This window comes from Chlorocebus sabaeus, chromosome 25, assembly GCF_047675955.1.
Source record: "Chlorocebus sabaeus isolate Y175 chromosome 25, mChlSab1.0.hap1, whole genome shotgun sequence".
Taxonomy (NCBI): domain Eukaryota; kingdom Metazoa; phylum Chordata; class Mammalia; order Primates; family Cercopithecidae; genus Chlorocebus; species Chlorocebus sabaeus.
The window spans coordinates 73637825-73655080 of NC_132928.1; the positions used below are offsets into that span (position 1 = coordinate 73637825).

General features: G+C 41.0%; 1 protein-coding gene across 8 annotated transcripts in view; it reads right to left on the minus strand.

Moving 5' to 3' along the window:
- Window positions 1–10624: 10624 nt before the first annotated feature.
- LYST (lysosomal trafficking regulator) overlaps window positions 10625–17256 on the minus strand; it is a 226267-nt gene continuing 219635 nt past the window's right edge. For 7 of the 8 annotated variants that reach the window (XM_037986053.2, XM_007989866.3, XM_007989871.3 and 4 more), the window contains 3 exons: window positions 14044–14200; window positions 13586–13657; window positions 10625–12684 (listed from right to left, as the gene is read on the minus strand). In XM_037986053.2, the coding sequence (XP_037841981.2) occupies window positions 12546–12684; window positions 13586–13657; window positions 14044–14200 (368 nt within the window). In that variant the 3' untranslated portion in view covers window positions 10625–12545. Of the gene's footprint in view, window positions 12685–13585; window positions 13658–14043; window positions 14220–17256 lie in introns of those variants that run through there. The other variant, XM_007989872.3, reaches the window with a different exon arrangement.

Below are 17256 nucleotides of genomic sequence, written 5' to 3' on the forward strand. Positions count from 1 at the left end.
CCGGGTCCGCTGGAGGGGGTGGGGGCCGGGGCCGGGGGGGGGAAATCACTGGAGGGGTGTGGGGGGCGGGGCCGTGGGGGAATCACTGGAGGGGCCTGGGGGGCGGGGCCGGGGGGAAAATCACTGGAGGGCTCTGCGGGGCGGGACCGGGGTCGCGGGGGGGTGTCTGGGGACCGGGCCGCGGTCAGCGTGGTCTCCCCGAAGCCTCAGGTACCGCCCTCGCCCAGGTGAGCTCCAGCGCCTGGGCCTTTGCGGCGCGGGCCTCTTCCCGCCCTGCACCAAGAGACTCCTCGGACGCCTCCCGCCAAGGCGGGGAACGGCGGAGAAACGCGGAACACCTGTGCGAATTCGCGCGGCCGCGTTGCCACTAACCGGGCGAACACTGCCTAGACGTTGCTGAGTGACTGGCGTCGGGGCGGGAGAGGCCCCCACTCCCGGGGGAGCGAGGCCGGGAGGGCGGGGGGCGCGTGCTGGAGGCGGGGGGCGCCCTTGGCGCCCCGGTTCTGGGAGCGACTGCTCTCCAGGCCTCGTCCCTGGCACCGCAGGCTTTTGCGCTGGAGATTTTAAAACATCTTAAGTGATCACAGCTCTCGTCCTTTCAGGGAAAAAACAGTTTAAGCACCGTCCATTTTCCGACTTGGTAAAATAATACAAAACCTTGGGATTAGAGAAGCAACGAAAACATGTCACGCCAGTGTTGGCAAGATTCGTAGAAAAGGAGGCCAATATTAATTCCGTTTGTGAAAACAACAACATAACATCGTGATGAACGATTAGGAAATATTTCAGGAAGATCTGGGCGCCTCATCCTCATCCGCCGTCCGCAAGCGGTCCCTGCCACAAAGGACACAGCGCTTGTTGCTCAGATCCTGGCCCCACTGGTTGGATCTTTGCCCCACACACACGTGTACCTTCTCGGAGCCCAAGTGCCAGATTGGATGCAAACGCGCAGATCACAAAGGCCCGTATGGGGCCAGCAAACACATTAATTTTTACAAAGCTCCCAAGTGCCCATTTAAGGCACAAAATTAAACCTTGGCAAAATGACTAAGCCAGTCAATGTCCACCGCACAGTCTTTTAAAAATGAGAAAGATATATGAGTACTGCGTTGAAAATTCAATAAATCCAAACCTGAGCTCATTGTTTTCACCCCAAATTCTATTTCTCCTGCATTTCCTGCCCACCTCCCGACCCGGGCTGGTTGGCTAAGGCAGAATCCTAGGTTTCCTTTTATCCCAAATCCCAATCTCAATTAATCAATCACAAGGAAAATCAGTGGAGCCTCATTTCCTTATTTTATCTTTCGAATTGTTACACTATCATTCAAGACAGGATTATGTCCATTTTAAACAGGAGAGAGGTCAACCAGTGGTTCCAAAGTGAATCCCAAAACCAGTAGAATCAGCGTGTCACCTGGGAACTTTTTAGAGATGCAGACTTCCAGGCCCCACCCAGACCTAAGGAATCAGCAACTCTGGGGGTGGGGCCCAGCAACCCGTGATTCCCCAAGCCCTCCAGGTAATTCTGATTCCGTTCATCTCTGGACATCACCCAGGACTGCTGCAGTAGTGTCAAGTCTGGCACCAGGACCCTGGGTATTCGTTTTCCCTCTCCTTCTTTTTTTTGGGGCGGGGGGGGGGGCGGGCGGAGGAGGAGGGAGCCTTCCTCTGCCAGGCTGGAGTGCAGTGGCGTGATCCCGGCTCCCTGCAACCTCCTCCTCCCGAGTTAAAGCGCTTCTCCTGCCTCAGCCTCCAGAGTGGCTGGGACTACAGGCGCCCACCACCACGCCCAGCTACTTTTTGTCTTTTTAGTAGAGACGGGGTTTCACCATGTTGACCAGTATTGTCTCGATCTTTTGACCTCGTGATCTGCCCGTCTCGGCCTCCCAAGGTTTTCCTTCTTTATTCCTAGTCATATTCTTTGTTCTGAAGTCTTCTTTGTTTGTATCTATATAACCAATGCAGATTTCTTACTATTAGTGTTTACATGATATGTGTTTATATCCTTTTAATTTTTAAATCCATCTGTATCTTTTTTTTTTCTTTTTTTTTTTTGAGATGGACTCTCACTCTTGTTGCACAGGTTGGAGTGCAATGTTGCCATCTCAGCTCAGTGCAACCTCTGCCTCCCAGGTTCAAGTGATTCTCCTGCCTCAGCCTCCCGAGTAGCTGTGATTACAGTCATCTGCCACCACGCCCAGCTAATTTTTGCCTTTTTACTAGAGACCAGATTTCACCATGTTGTCCAGGCTGGTCTCAAACTCCTAACCTCAGGTGATCCTCCCGCCTCAGCCTCTCAAAGTACTGGGATTACAAGCGTAAGCCACCGTGCCCAGCCTGTATCTTTATTCTTAAAAGTGGGATTCTCCATCTTTGTAGGCAGCACAGAGTTGGATCTGCTTTTTAAAATTCAGCTTGACAATCTGTCGGCTTGACAACTAATAGTAAGAAATCTGCATTGGCTATATAGATACAAACAAAGAAGACTTCAGAACAAAGAATATGACTAGGGATAAAGAAGGAAAACCTTGGGAGGTCGAGGCTGGAGGATCACGAGGTCAAGAAATCGAGACTGTCCTGGCTAACATGGTGAAACCCCATCTCTACTTTTTTTTGATTTTTATTTTTTTGAGACGGAGTCTTGCTCTGTGGCCCAGCCTGGGGTGCAGTGGCGCAATCTCGGCTCACTGCAAGCTCCGCCTCCCGGGTTCATGCCATTCTCCTGCCTCAGCCTCCTGAGTAGCTGGTGCCCCGTCACCACACCCAGCTAACTTTTGTATTTTTAGTAGAGACGGGGTTTCACCATGTTAGCCAGGATGGTCTTGATGTCCTGACCTCGTGATCCACCCGCCTCGGCCTCCCAAAGCGCTGGGATTACAGGCGTGAGCCGCCGCGCCCAGCCCCATCTCTACTTTTAATTGGTATGTTTAGATCATTTACTTCTTATGTAATTATCATGTGGTTGGGTTTAAAACTACTAACTTGTTATTTGTTTTCTATTTGTCCTATTCTTCATTCCTTTTTTTTCTTGCCTGAGTATACTTTAGTATTCCATTTTATCTCAAGTATTGACCTTCATTTTCTCCCTGTTTCTTTGTTCTAGGGTTTATAAAATGCATCTTTAATTTTCCATCGACTACCTTCAAGTAACATCAGACCACTTCTTCACTATTAGATTCTTTTCAGTGCGTGCTTCCATTTCCCCTCTTCCATCCTTTGTATTATTTTTGTTATATCTCGCCTTTACATATGTAATAACCCCACAGAACATTAATCTACTTTAAGCAGTCAATTTTCTTTTGAAACATTTAGAAATTATTTTGAAAAGTCTTTTATTTTTATCATTTCTGATGCTCTTCATTTATTTTTGAAGATCCAGATTTCTGTCTGATATTTCCTTCTACCTGCAGAACATCTTTTAACCTTTTTTTGGCAATACAGATTGGCTGGTGATCGTCTGTTTTTGTTTTTCTGAATATAAGTATTTTGCTTTTGTTTTTGACGGAGTTTTTTTAGATTGACATCTTGAAGAAGTTTAAAGATGTCATTCATTGTGCTTGTATACTTTCTCTGAAGAAATCTTCAGACAGGGCACGGTGGTTCACACTTGTAATACCAGCACTTTGGGAGGCTGAGGTGGGAGGATCACCTGAGGTCAGGAGTTTGAGACCAGCCTGGCCAACATGGTGAAACCACATCTTTACTAAGAAATACAAAAAATTAGCTGAACATGGTTGTGGGCGCCTGTAATCCCAGCTACCCAGGAGGCTGAGGCAGGAGAATTGCTTGAACCCGAGAGGTGGAGGTTGCAGTGAGCAGAAATCGCACCAGTGCACTCCAGCCTGGGCAACAAGAGTGAGACTCTGTCTTAAAAAAAAAAAAAAAAAAAAAAAGAAATCTGCAGATCTTTATCCTGTTCCTGGGTATGTAATGCATCTCTTTTTTCTATAGACTATCTGATTTTGTACCGTAGTCACTGAAGCTCTGTTCATTAGGAATTTCTTTATTCTCTGTTTCAGTTTGGACAGTTTCTGCTGTAATGTCAAGTTCACTGATCCTTTCTTTTGAAGTGTCTGATCTGCTGTTAAGCCTAGCCAGTAAAATTTTCTTTATTCACATGCTTGATGTGACAGAAAAATCATTTCAGATATTCAATGTTTATTTCTAGAAGTTCTGTTTAGTTTTTTGAATTTTCCATTTTTTCTCATTAAATTTATTGTTTCCTTTTTAAACCTTTGAATATATTGAGCGCATTTAATAACTATTTTAATATGCTTGTATGTGAATTCTTTCATTTCCTTCCTTCTTGTTCTGTTTTTATCAACAGTTTTCACCTATTTTGCGTCACATTTTTGGGTCACATTTCCTATTTATTTATATATCTCAATTTTTGATTGGATGCTAGACATTGTAAATATACACCGTTGTATGCCTAGGTTTTTTTTTTTTTTTTTTTTTTTTTTGAGACGGAGTCTCTCTCTGTCGCCCAGGCTGGAGTGCAGTGGCGCAATCTCAGCTCACTGCAACTTCCGCCTCCCAGTTCAAGCCATTCTTCTTCCTCAGCCTCCAGAGTAGCTGGAACTACAGGCGTGCACCACCACACCCAGCTAATTTTCGTATTTCTAGTAGATGCTCTCTTCTTTTAAAGAATAGGGACTTTGTTTTGGAAGGTACTTACAGATGTTTGATCCTTTTGATGGTTGTCTTAAAGGCTCATAGCCATTATTATAGGATTAGTTTATTCTAGGACTAGTTTAGCCTTCGTACTAGGGTGTGATTCTTCTGGGGTCACAGTTGAATGCCTGTGTGTTCAATGAACTCTTCCCTTTGGTGGGTTGGAACTCAGATGTATCTCAATCCCCTGTGAGCTCTGAGAATTGCTCAGCTTACAGCTGCCTGTACATTCTTTGCTCAGACCCATGGAGCTTTGTGTTACACGCATATAGCTTAGTATTCAGCCAGAGCCTCCATGGGACCCACAGGCATTACCCTGTAAGGGAAGATAATCAGATGTGGGCTTCGTTTTTGTGAAAGACGTTATCCAAAGACAAAGCAAAGCAACCAGGACTTGGTGGTTTATTTGGGGTTGGAAAGTTTTCTTAAAAACTATTAAGAAAAGAAACAATGAGACATAGTGTCTGTCCATCCGCCTGTGATGCTTGCTTCCTTTCTTCCTTCGTTTCTTCCAAGTATGTACTTAATCTACCCTATTCCAATGACACTGTACGTTGCTCAAAATATTTTAAAAATTCCTCTTTTGGAATTACTTGCAGAATCACCATTTTTTTTCAGTACCTCATAACCATAACTTGTTTTTGACTAAAACAGTTCTAGTTTTCGATTCAGCTCTGATGATTTGTTTGTTTTCAATCTGAATCTCTTTGTTGCTGAGTAGCAACCTACTGTATGGTATTCTGTGCCCCACATATTCCAGTTTCTCAGTTTCCCCCAAGCTCTGGTCTCCATTTCCTCATCTCAGCATGATTTCTGTGCTCTTGTTTGGATCTTTCTGCACTGTAGCTACCTTTTAAGTACAGAAAACCAAGACAACAATACGATTTACTCAGTTCATTTCCCTTCTTTCAGGCATCATATCTTGTGCTGTCTGCCTTCCACATTGAAAATCATTGCCTCGTAGATCATCGCGTTTCCCAGTTGTTTTTGATAGCAGGGTAAGTCTGATCTCAGTTTTCCCCAAGTGGACAGAGGCAGAAGTTCCCATTATAGTTTAACACTCATTTCCCCCGATCGCCTCTTCCACCTCGGTCCCTGAGACACTGAGCACTTCCACTCCCTGCCTTCTTATACCTTTTGAGCCTTGGCACTACTGGTTTCCTTCTACCTTGACCCAAATCTGGTAAATTGTTGTCTTCAAGATTTTGCTGTATCTTTTTTTTTATTGACAGAGTTTCGCTCTTATCGGCCAGGCTGGAGTGCAATGGTGTGATCTTGGCTCACTGCAACCTCTGCCTCCTGGGTTCAAGCGATTCTCCTGCCTCAGCCTCTCGAGTAGCTGAGATTACAGGCACACACCACCATGCCCAGCTAAATTTTGTATTTTTAGTAGAGATGGGGTTTCTCCATGTTGATCAGGCTGATCTTGAACTCCCAACCTCAGGTGATCCACCTGCCTCGGCCTCCTAAAGTGCTGGGATTACAGGCATGAGCCACTGCGCCCGGCCAAGATTTTCCTATATCTTTAATATCTTTGGGAAACCTAATCTGACTGCCCCCTCTTCCCATTTTAGTCACCCTGATACGCAGCTGCTTCTATTATAAAATTTACTTGGTTGTGTCACAGTTCTCTTTTTACATTTCCTTTCTCATGGAGTTCTTTTGAGAGCAGATTCTCTGTTATAAATCTTTGTATCTGGTATGTTATAGAAGCCCAAAAATGTTAAAAAATGAGCAACCATGCCTCCATGTTTAATGGGACATCAAGGAAAACCAGGTACTCATTGACTTGCTTAAATTTAATTTTTTTTTAAGATTTGGCAAAGGTAGTTTGGTATATGAGTGGCATCACTTAGGAAGGAAATTACTAAAAGAACAGCCTTAGCTTTTGAATGTTATTCCTCGATAAAAAGTTCCCAAGCATCAGTTGATAGCAGGATAATAAAAACTGCAAAATATTGTCTAATACGGAGTGATTTAATGCACAGAGAATATATAAGAATTATCAGATTGAAAGAGAGACGGGTTGCTTCTGGCACAATTTGTCCCTGAATGATAATGAACTGTTGGTCTTAAATGGGGCTCTAAACAAGCCTTTCTCAGTGGATCTAAAAGGAGCGCTTGTCATTTCTGGCAGGACATGTGTACACAACTCTGTCATTTTCACTCTTGTTTTAATATTTGTATAAGGGACTATCCTGAGATAAATAAGGAAGAACTGTAATCTACTAAAACGAAGGACAAGAAAAGAGTTAAGAGAACCTTTGGGGGAGTGAAATAAGTTCACGCCAAGGAAAGTGTGTAACTGCAGATCATCCAGTGTGGCTTCACTTTGTGAAGGACGTTATCCAAACACAAAGAAAAGCAAGCAGGACTTGGTCGTTTATTTGGGGTTGGGAAGTTTTTCTAAAAATGATCAAGAAGGCCGGGTGCGGTGGCTCATGCCTATAATCCCAGCACTTTGGGAGGCCGAGGCCAGCAAATCACCTGATGTCAGAAGTTTGAGACAAAGCCTGACCAATATGGTGAAACCCTATCTCTACTAAAAACACAAAAATTATCCAGGCATGGTGGCACGCACCTGTAATCCCAGCTACTTGGGAGGCTGAGGCAGGAGAATCTCTTGAACCTGGGAGGTGGAGGTTGCAGTGAGCCAAGATCACACTACTGCATTCCAGGCTGGGCAACAGAGCAAGACTCTGTCTCGAAAACAAACAGACAGACAAACAAACAAACAAAAAATCAAGAAAAGAAACAATGAGACAGGTACCTGTCCATCCGTCCTGTGACGCTTGCTTGCTTTCTTCCTTCGTTTATCCTAAGTACCTAATCTACCCTATTCCAGTGATATTACACATTGCTCAAAATCTTAAAAAAATTCCTCTTTTGGAATTACTTGCTGAATCACACATTTTTTTCAGTACCTCGTAATTGTAACTTGTTTTTGACTAAAACAGTTCTATTTCTCAGATTCAGCTCTGATGATTTTTGTTTTTGAAACTCATCGATGTTCACAAGAGAAAGATGGTCCAACACTAAGTATATTCCAAATAATTGATTGTAATAACTGAGGAAATTTAAAGTTCAGGAGAACACAGAGTTCAGGCAGAGACTACCAGTTAAACATAAAGCAGTGAGCAGCACCATTGAGCACATATATCCATGAGGTGGGGCTGAAGCTGGCTTTGAAATGCCTGCAGCAGGGAACAGAGAACAATGCTTGGGTCTAAAAATGCACATGGTGGAAAGGGTGGTGGAAAACAGCTGTTCTTCCAGTCTCCACCTCAGGCTGTGAGGCATTTTACCTCCTCACTCTGTTCTCCAGACCATTGTGGAAAACAAAATAGAATGTCTAATTCATATCCACGTAGGAACACATGTAAGTAGTTCTTACTTTGTTGTAATAAACTACTACTGTGTGGAAAATTGTGTATAGAAACTACATAATGAAGTTACCTAATGACTCATTTGTATTTAGATTATATCAACTACTATGAAAATTATAGGTTAATTTTTACTAAAAGTCTCAGAAAAGACAGTCTTTTTTATTTACTCTTGGAACTGGATTCCAAGGACTTTTATAGCTATTTTAACAAAATAAAAATCTGAGAATGAAAGACCAGTTCATTATTATCAGTCTTCAGAAGTTTTGGCAAGAGCAGTTGAATTTACTTTGGAAATGAGCCAAACTTTGCCACAAGACAATCTTTTCCAAACTCATCTCTCATTAACTTCGCTCATGGGGGAAGAACGAGCTCAGCTCTTCAGCAGGAATATTGTAGCCTAGTCGCAAATGATCGTCTAGTCATTTTGGCCTCAAAGGACACACTGTATTATTTAATTTCTCTCAGACAACTGAGTTGCAACCCAGTGTCCCAAAGTGGCAAGATATAGTTTTCTGTTGTCACATGACACACGGTATTGCTGGCACCTCTTTCTCAACTCAATGTACATATATGTGTATGTTTGGTATTGGCAAATGTAGCTGCCTTAATTGTGCAGTGGAAAACGACATGACCCGGGGGGAAATCCTGCATGCAACATGAAGCTTTTGCAATACTCCGCAATACCAGTTTGTGCTCAACTTAAAAGCTCTTTTGCTTCCTTTGACCTCAGTTGTGAATTGTTCTCTCCAGTGGCAGTTCTTCTGTTTCCTACCCGTCTCCCCGCAACCGCTAATGCTTTTCAGTTGGTCTTTCTGGTTCAAGGTTTTAAGCTCGTTAGGTTTTAAAGTGCTTTGGCTTCACAGTACATGGAGTGTTACCTTGAGAAGGAGTACAATGAAAAAATAATATAGCTGTCCAAGATGGGAGACAGTTTGGGACAAATTGGGGACACCTGAAGGGTAATCAGCAAAGAAAGAGGGCCGGCAACACAGATGATCCGAGAACCCCCACTGTTCTGCAATTATTGGTAAAAAACATTCACTCGCTGAGTTTGTTTCCTCCATACTCATTTTTATAAACATTGGCCTTGCCGGGCACGGTGGCTCACGCCTGTAATCCCAGCACTTTGGGAGGCCGAGGCAGGTGGATCACCTGAGGTCAGGAGATCAAGACCAGCCTGGCCAGTAGGGTGAAACTTCATCTCTACTAAAAATACAAAATTAGTTGGGCATGGTGGCGGGCACCTGTATTCCCAGCTACTGGGGAGGCTGAGGCAAGAGAATCGCTTGAACCCAGGAGGCGGAGGTTGCAGTGAACCGAGATTGCACCCTTGCACTCCAGCCTGGGAAAAAAAGTAAAACTCTGTCTCAAAAAAAAAAAAAAAGTTGGCCTTGTAGCTCTTTTTTTGTTTTTTGCTTTTCCCCTCAGAACATAAACAAGTCATCCAAAATTGTGAGAAGCAGGTCACCAGGCATGTTTTTTTCCTCAGTCACTGCAACCTCTGCCTCCCAGGTTCAAGCAATTCTCCTGCCTCAGCCTCCCAAGTAGCTGGGACTACAGGTGCCCACCACCACACCTGGCTAATTTTTGTATTTTTAGTAGAGACGGCATTTCACCATGTTGGCCAGGCTGGTCTCCAACTCCTGACCTCAAGTGATCCGCCTACCTCGCCCTCCCAAAGTGCTGGGATTACAAGCGTGAGCTACCACGCCTGGCCAAAAATGTCAATTTTTCAAGAGGCTTTCTAGATCTCCTCAATCTAAATAAAGTCCTTCCTCTTACATTCTTTCAGAGTACCCTATATTTTACCTGACACTTACCATGGTTTGTAACTGTACATGTTGTGTGTTATCCATGGTGGTTTCTCCACCAGCCTGTAACCTCCAGGAGTGCAGGGACCACTGTGCTTCGTGCAGCAAGTATCCTCCGCACTCGGTAAGGTGCCTGGCACCTGGCAAGGGCTCAATATAGCTCTGCTGTGGGGATGGGGGTGAGCAGATGGTCTTTTCCTTAAAATGAGTGGTTTGATCTTGGGACTAATGTCCACACCATTTAAGGGTAGTAAAGGTTGAAACATAAAATTTTAGTACAAAAACCACAATAAGAAATGAAAGTTAGGCTGGGCATGGTGGCTCACGCCTGTCATCCTAGCGCTTTGGGAGGCCAAGGCAGGTGGATCACGAGGTCAGGAGATCACGACCATCTTGGCTAACACGGTGAAACCCTATCTCTACTAAAAATACAAAAAAAATCAGCCGGGCTTGGTGGCACACTCCTGTAGTCCCAGCTACTCAGGAGGCTAAGGCAGGAGAATCGCTTGAACCTGGAAGGCAGAGGTTGCAGTGAGCTGAGATCGCGCCACTGCACTCCAGCCTGGGTGACAGAGCAAAACTCCATCTCAAAAAAAAAAAAAAAAAAGAAAAAAAAAGAAAAGAAAGTTATCTTTATCTAGTGATGTAAACGCACAGTGGAGCTAAAGACAAAACCTATGTGGGTTACAAAAAAAGCCATCGATTTGATATCTGCTCATAATATTTAAATAGCTTAAAGAAAAGGTGTTTAAGTGTATTTTTATGAAATTTATTTCCAAATTGAAGTGGCAGTGTATATAAAGGTAACAGAGCTTGTGATAATTTACAGAAATGTTTGCTACAACATGCACATTATGAAGTATTTCAAACATATACATATTAGGTTTCATGCTGAATAAATAATCCCCCCAAATTAATTTTTATTTGTACATAAAAATATAATATTGCACTCTTAACAAGACCAGTTATTTTGCATATTTTCTGTTTAGATAAATGATGAAATTCGGTTTTTAAAAAAAGACTGAGTAGCAACCCTATTCTAATAGGGGACTAATTTAAAGTTCTCAGTAAAAAAATGAAAGCTAGACAATAGCTGCAATTTTTTGTTAACAAAGCAAATCACTTCAACGTGAATAGGAGTAATCTCATCTCTGCACCTCCATGGACCTCAGGATTAACACCTGGCCTGAGCACATGGTGATCTAAACGCAGCCTAGGTATCACTACATGTGTACGCAGTTTAAGGTTAAAGCATACATGGCCACTTGTTTTCTCTTGAATCTATCTTAACAGCAGAGACTTTGGAATTATATTTTATATGGTTTTTAAGCAGAATGTTTTAGAAAGTCTGGAAGTTACAAAAGTAGTACTGTAAACACCATATGAATTAAATTTCCATAACAAATGCACAAGTTATTCTTAGGCAGGGATACATATTTTTATCCCATGGTAACATATTACTGAGCTTATTTGACAGTGTTTTCAAAGCCAATAAAGCACCACCCCAAGTAAAAATATACAGACAGCCATCATATGGGAGAGACAGACGGTTCCAAGATATTTAGGAATTCTGTCTGTACGGTATGTAAGTTTGCTGTGGAATACACTAGATTTTATTCTTCTTCCTAGAATTCTCAGATGATATAGGTTAGTAGAAACAGAATGAAAATGGTTTCCTAAAAGAATTATTCTGCCTCCTGTTTAAAATAAAGTAAGCTGTCTCCTTTTCTTTTCTAATTCTGTTTTGGGGAAGAAAATTATTCCTGCAGATTAGATTAAATGGCTTATTTAGGCTGTATTCTTAATACCCATGCAAACTTCTTGCATACTGGAGGCTTTCTATTGCAATTTGGTACAGATTTAATGCTCTATAAATAGCAGACTTTAAGACTTACCACTGTGTTTAAACCTTGGTGACTCAACTAAGGATATTCAATATCTAGTGTTACACATTTTAAACAAAATTTTTATGAAGAAACAGAATGTGTCTGAAATCCAAGATACCTGTATTCTTGTTTGTGGCTGTCAAAAAAATTCTGGTTCTCCTTTGAGCTAAGAAGGAAACTGGCAAAAACTGCCTAACTTTGAGATTCATTCATAGTTTATTTTTAGTATTCAGATACTCCATAAAATATTTGGTACAGAGGCACCTACTGAATAATTTGCTTCTCAAATAAAGCAATTATCAAGTCCTAAAAATTATCATTTTTTCTTTCCTCTTTTGGAGCATGTGTGTGTGGTGGGAGGAGTATTTCATGGCAGAAAACTTTTAAAATATAATTTTAGTGTGTTTTATATAAACAATTAGCTAACCAATTTAAATTCTACTGGTTCTTTTGGAATCACAGAAAAAGGGGAGACCTTAATATTTTCTTTGGAATACCTTGGTGGGAAAAAATTTTAAGAATATCATTTTAATATACCATGCAAGGCTTAAAACTTGTTGGCTAGTGCATATTGACACAATCTTCCAGATTATCATTAAAATAGAACAGAACTTTCCTCTTAGGATCATGTAAATCTTTAGAATTTTGTGCAGATGAATAGACTTTATCATTATTTGGATGGTTTGTTCAGTCATCCATTTCTTTAGGTTCAACCTCCTAAAACTGGTGAAGTCAACAAATCTAGTTTGGAGTTAAAGTGCTTTGGAGAACACAAAGTTCATTTGCATTCACCCGGCTGCATAGCTGCTAAGGAAGGAATAGAACATTGGCTGTTTCAAGCGCTGCTGGTCCTTCCGACACCAGGCAATCACGGTCCCATCACTGTTTGCTGTGTACAAATGGTGGCCATCACAAGAAAATGTAAGGCTGTAAAAAAAAAAATTCCTGTTTGTATATTATATTTCTTAAAATGGTATTCGCATATTGGTCATCACACTGAGGTTAGTGTAAAGAAGTTATCTTCAGTGGCGCAGAGAGACATAAACTAAATGACTGCCTACAACTCATTGGTTTTGACTGTAATTCTAATATAGTCACTCTGCTGACAAGTTTGAGATGCTCGTAAATGAGGTGATATAGAATAAAATCAGGATCACAAAGCTCAGTACATTCTATTCTTCTTTGCATATCTTCTTTTGCCTCCTTGTTTATGCTTTATTACATAAACAACAAATATTTGGGTGTACAAAACTTAAAAAAAAATTAACAGTACTATATTTTCTCCTTATAAAGATAAATAAGTATTTTATGGCTATATATTATTTCCCTGAAAGAGAAAAGGAAAAAAAATGTAACATTAATAATATAGGTTCCTTCAACTTTAAATTTGGTACACTGAAAATACATTTAATTTAATAAAGTAGAATTTGAATCACTTTATTTCTAATTATTTAAAGTCAAATTTGTTAACTAAGCAAAGAGTAACTGACTATTTATCTATCCTCTCAAGCACCCCTGCAGCTATCAATCACCATTATGGTCTTGTCAAATATGAAAGGAAAAAATATAGTCTCTATGATTCCAGAGACATGCTACAAGCATGTCTTTCCATTAGACTTTGAGTCACTGACTCAGATTTTAAGATCCATGAAGACAAGGAGTGTGGTCTCTCTTGCTGCTGGATCATGGACAACACACTGTGTGTTAAATAGTTGGCTTTTCATGATGACTTCAATCACATTTCTTTAAGTCTGTGTGCTTAAATACCTCTCTACAAAAAATACAATCACAAATTATATTCTCAAGCATAAAGGGGAGAAGATCTTACCTGATGATGGGCTTATTTGATTTGGGAAATGTAATTTCTCTCACAGGCTTTAAGTCCCATGTACTCCATAACCTAGAAGGGAAAAAAATCATCTAATTATGCAAACTAAAATTACTCTCCCTAAAAAGCCCTCCATATTTGTTTTGTTTGAAATGTAACAAATAATTAACAGTAATTCCCTCTAGGAAGTTTGCAGGGGGTAGATGTGGGAATAAGGGAACTTTTAACTTTGTATACTTTCATATTGTTAATCTTTTATAGTTAACATAAAACCTCAAAACTGTACTAAAGCTATCTTTATTATTTAGAAATAAAACAGGAATAACTAAAGAGCCTGTATCCCAAGGTGAGTTTAAATCTCTAAATACTGAATATTAATATGCCTAGTATTAAAAATTAATTTCTGAAACTCCTATGTCCTTATGAAATCAATAAAAGAGAATCCAAATTCCTCTTACCTTACAATTCCATTTTCTAATCCCCCAGCAATTACATTGATAGATATTCCCTCGGGCTGGTTGGAGAAAGCCACAGAACAGATGATCTCCCTGCAGTGGACGTGTCCAACGAGATCCCCGTTCACCGTCCAGAGTCTGAGGTCACTGCCTCCACCAGCTAAAACACCCAAATCATCCTGCAGGTTACCAGAATGTGGCTGTCTCAGACTCCACCACATTTGACCCCAGAAGGGCAACCTGAAGGGCAAGCTCATTTGTTTATTGATGAAGTTTGTAGACAACCCATGACTGAAGACTGTATCAATGAAATTACTACACAAGTTGCACAGATCTTCCTTTTTCGTTTTCTTTTGAGACAGAGTCTAACTCTGTTGCCTAGGCTGGAGTGCAGTGGTGTGATCTTGGCTCACTGCAACTGCCTCCTGAGTTCAAGAGATTCTTCTGCCTCAGCCTTCCAAGTTGCTGGGACAACAGGTGCTTGCTACCACACCTGGCTAATTTTTATATTTTTAGTAGAAATGGCTCTTTGCCATGTTGGCTAGGCTGGTCTTGAACTCCTGATCTCAAGTGATCAGCCCACTTGGGCCTCCCAAAGTGCTGGGATTATAGGCGTGAGCCACTGCACCAGGCCAAGTTGCATAGATCTTTATGTATTAATCAATAACCAGTGAAAAATAACCAGTGAAAAAAGAAAAAGAAAAAGAATCTATGGTGTACAGTAACAAGGTAAAATAATATTTGTGTAATTGTAATATTTCACATATGAACCACCAAATATGAGTTATGATTGAAAATACTGGGAAAGCTAAACAGTCTGCAAAAAGTGAAGGAAATATTCTGTGAAACCGTCTACAAGTGACTTGGCTGGGCGTGGTGTCTCATGCCTATAATCCCAGCACGTTGGGAGGCTGAGGCAGGTGGATCACCCGAAGTCAGGAGTTCGAGACCAGCGGACCCAACATGGTAAAACCCCGTCTCTACTAAAAATACAAAACAATTAGCCAGGTGTGGTGGTGGGCGCCTGTAGTCCTAGCTACTCGAGAGGCTGAGGCAGAAGAATCACTTGAACCCAGGAGGTAGAGGCTGCAGTGAGCTGAGATGGCGCCACTGCGCTCCAGCCTGGGCAACAGAGCAGAGACTGTCTCAAAACAAAAACAAAAATAAAAACAAAAAAACAGTGACATATGACTTTTGAAGAGAAAAAAATAAAAGGTGTAGTAAAAATTACCTAAGTTAAAACTTAATTCTTTAAAAAAAAGTACTCTTCAGAACATCTAAGATTAAATCTTATAAAGCAATACCTTATTAAACTAATTTTTTCTTTTCAAAGATTACAGAGTAACCAAAAGTTTTTCTTTTAGTTTTCTGGGGTTGGGGGAAGCATGATTGCCTGCCATGCTTTATAAACAGGGTGGTTTGGGGCCTGATGATGCGTCCAGCCTTCTCTGGGGAAATATTCTCATACTGATGAAGTGGTTAGGAGGCACCATAAAGTTTGATGGCGTAGTCTCACTATATTTAATTTTTCTTTTCATTAACATATAAGTAGAGACTTTGCTTCTCTCTTTTATTAAGACAATGAAAATATTTCATATTTTATAGCAAATAAACATATAAACAATGCTTTATTTAAAAATATGCCAAAGACCATCAAAAACCACAGATCAAAATGCCCAGCGTGTTGCAGTATTCACAATAGCCAAGAATAGGAAACAACCTAAATGTCTATCAACAAACGAATGCATAAACAAAATGCAGTATGTACGCACACACACACACACACACAAATTTTCTTTAGCTGTAAAAACGAATGAAGCATGCGACAACACAGATGAACCCTGAAAACATCATGCTAAGCGAAATAAGCCAGATACAAAAAGACAGGTACTATGTGATTCCACTTACATAAAATATTTTCCATGAGTAGGCTACATTTCAAGCTTTCTTTTGAATTAAATGTTGGCTAAAATATTTTTTAAAAGATAAAGTAATTAGATGAGTACTAGTAAGGCTAGAAGTCACTGGAAACATAGCCATAAAATATATTGAGGTAGGGGTTTGTCACTGTAACCCATAGCTACCACTACCGTATGGCTTAATCCTTCAAAATAAAAAATCCAAATGTGGGCCTGGACTCTGAAGTATGGCACGGAACTTAGTAGCCAAAGAATTATCCTAGCAGCTCACTCAGTATCTTGGGCTACCACAAAACCAAATAACTACTCATCTGCCTACTTCTGTAAGTATCAAAATTTGACACTGTTACCCAATACCAGATTGCCTGCATGTATGATTTAACACATCAACTAAAAGTCAGAAACTTAGACATTCCTGAAAAGCATCTCTATCCTTCGTATACATAGTCATGGAAATCAAAATAAATTAAAGAACCACTCGACTCTGAATCTTAGAATATTTTACTAACTCTATCTTGCCATTGGCAACAGAGGACCAGGCTATGGATGTCTCACCCTAGTTCAAAGGCATGTATTTTGATCCAGTGATAGAATGGTAAACACATCCCCCTCCCCATCATTGATTACATTTTCACAGTTTAATACATTTCACATCTTATCACTATAAAAACCATATCCCACCATAAGAACTGAGAAATTATGATCAGGAGGAACGAGCCTGTCAATGTAACTTTTGAGAAGATGTTACACATACAGCACAGACACATAACATAGAGTTGTCCCTAGGCATCTGAGAGGGATTGGTTCCCGGACCCCCGAGGATATCAAAATCCATGGATGCTCAAGTTCTTGATATAAAATGATGTAGTATTTGCATATAACCTATGCACATCCTCCTGTATTATTTTTTTTTCTTTTGAGATAGTCTCTTGCTCTGTTGCCCAGGCTGGAGTGCAGTGGTATGATCTCAGCTCACTGCAACCTCTGCCTCTCGGGGTCAAGCGATTCTCCTGCCTCAGCCTCCTGGGTAGCTGGGACTACAGGCGGGTGCCACCATGTCTGGCTAAATTTTTGTATTTTTAGTAGAGACGGGGTTTCACTGTGTTAGCCTGGATGGTTTCGATCTCCTGACCTCGTGATCCATCCACCTTGGCCTCCCAAAGTGCTAGGATTACAGGCGTGAGCCACCGTGCCCGGCCTCCTCCTGTATTCTTTAAATCATCTCTAGATTACTTATAATACCTAATACAATATAAATGCTATATAAATAGTTGTTATGCTGTATTGCTTGGAGAAT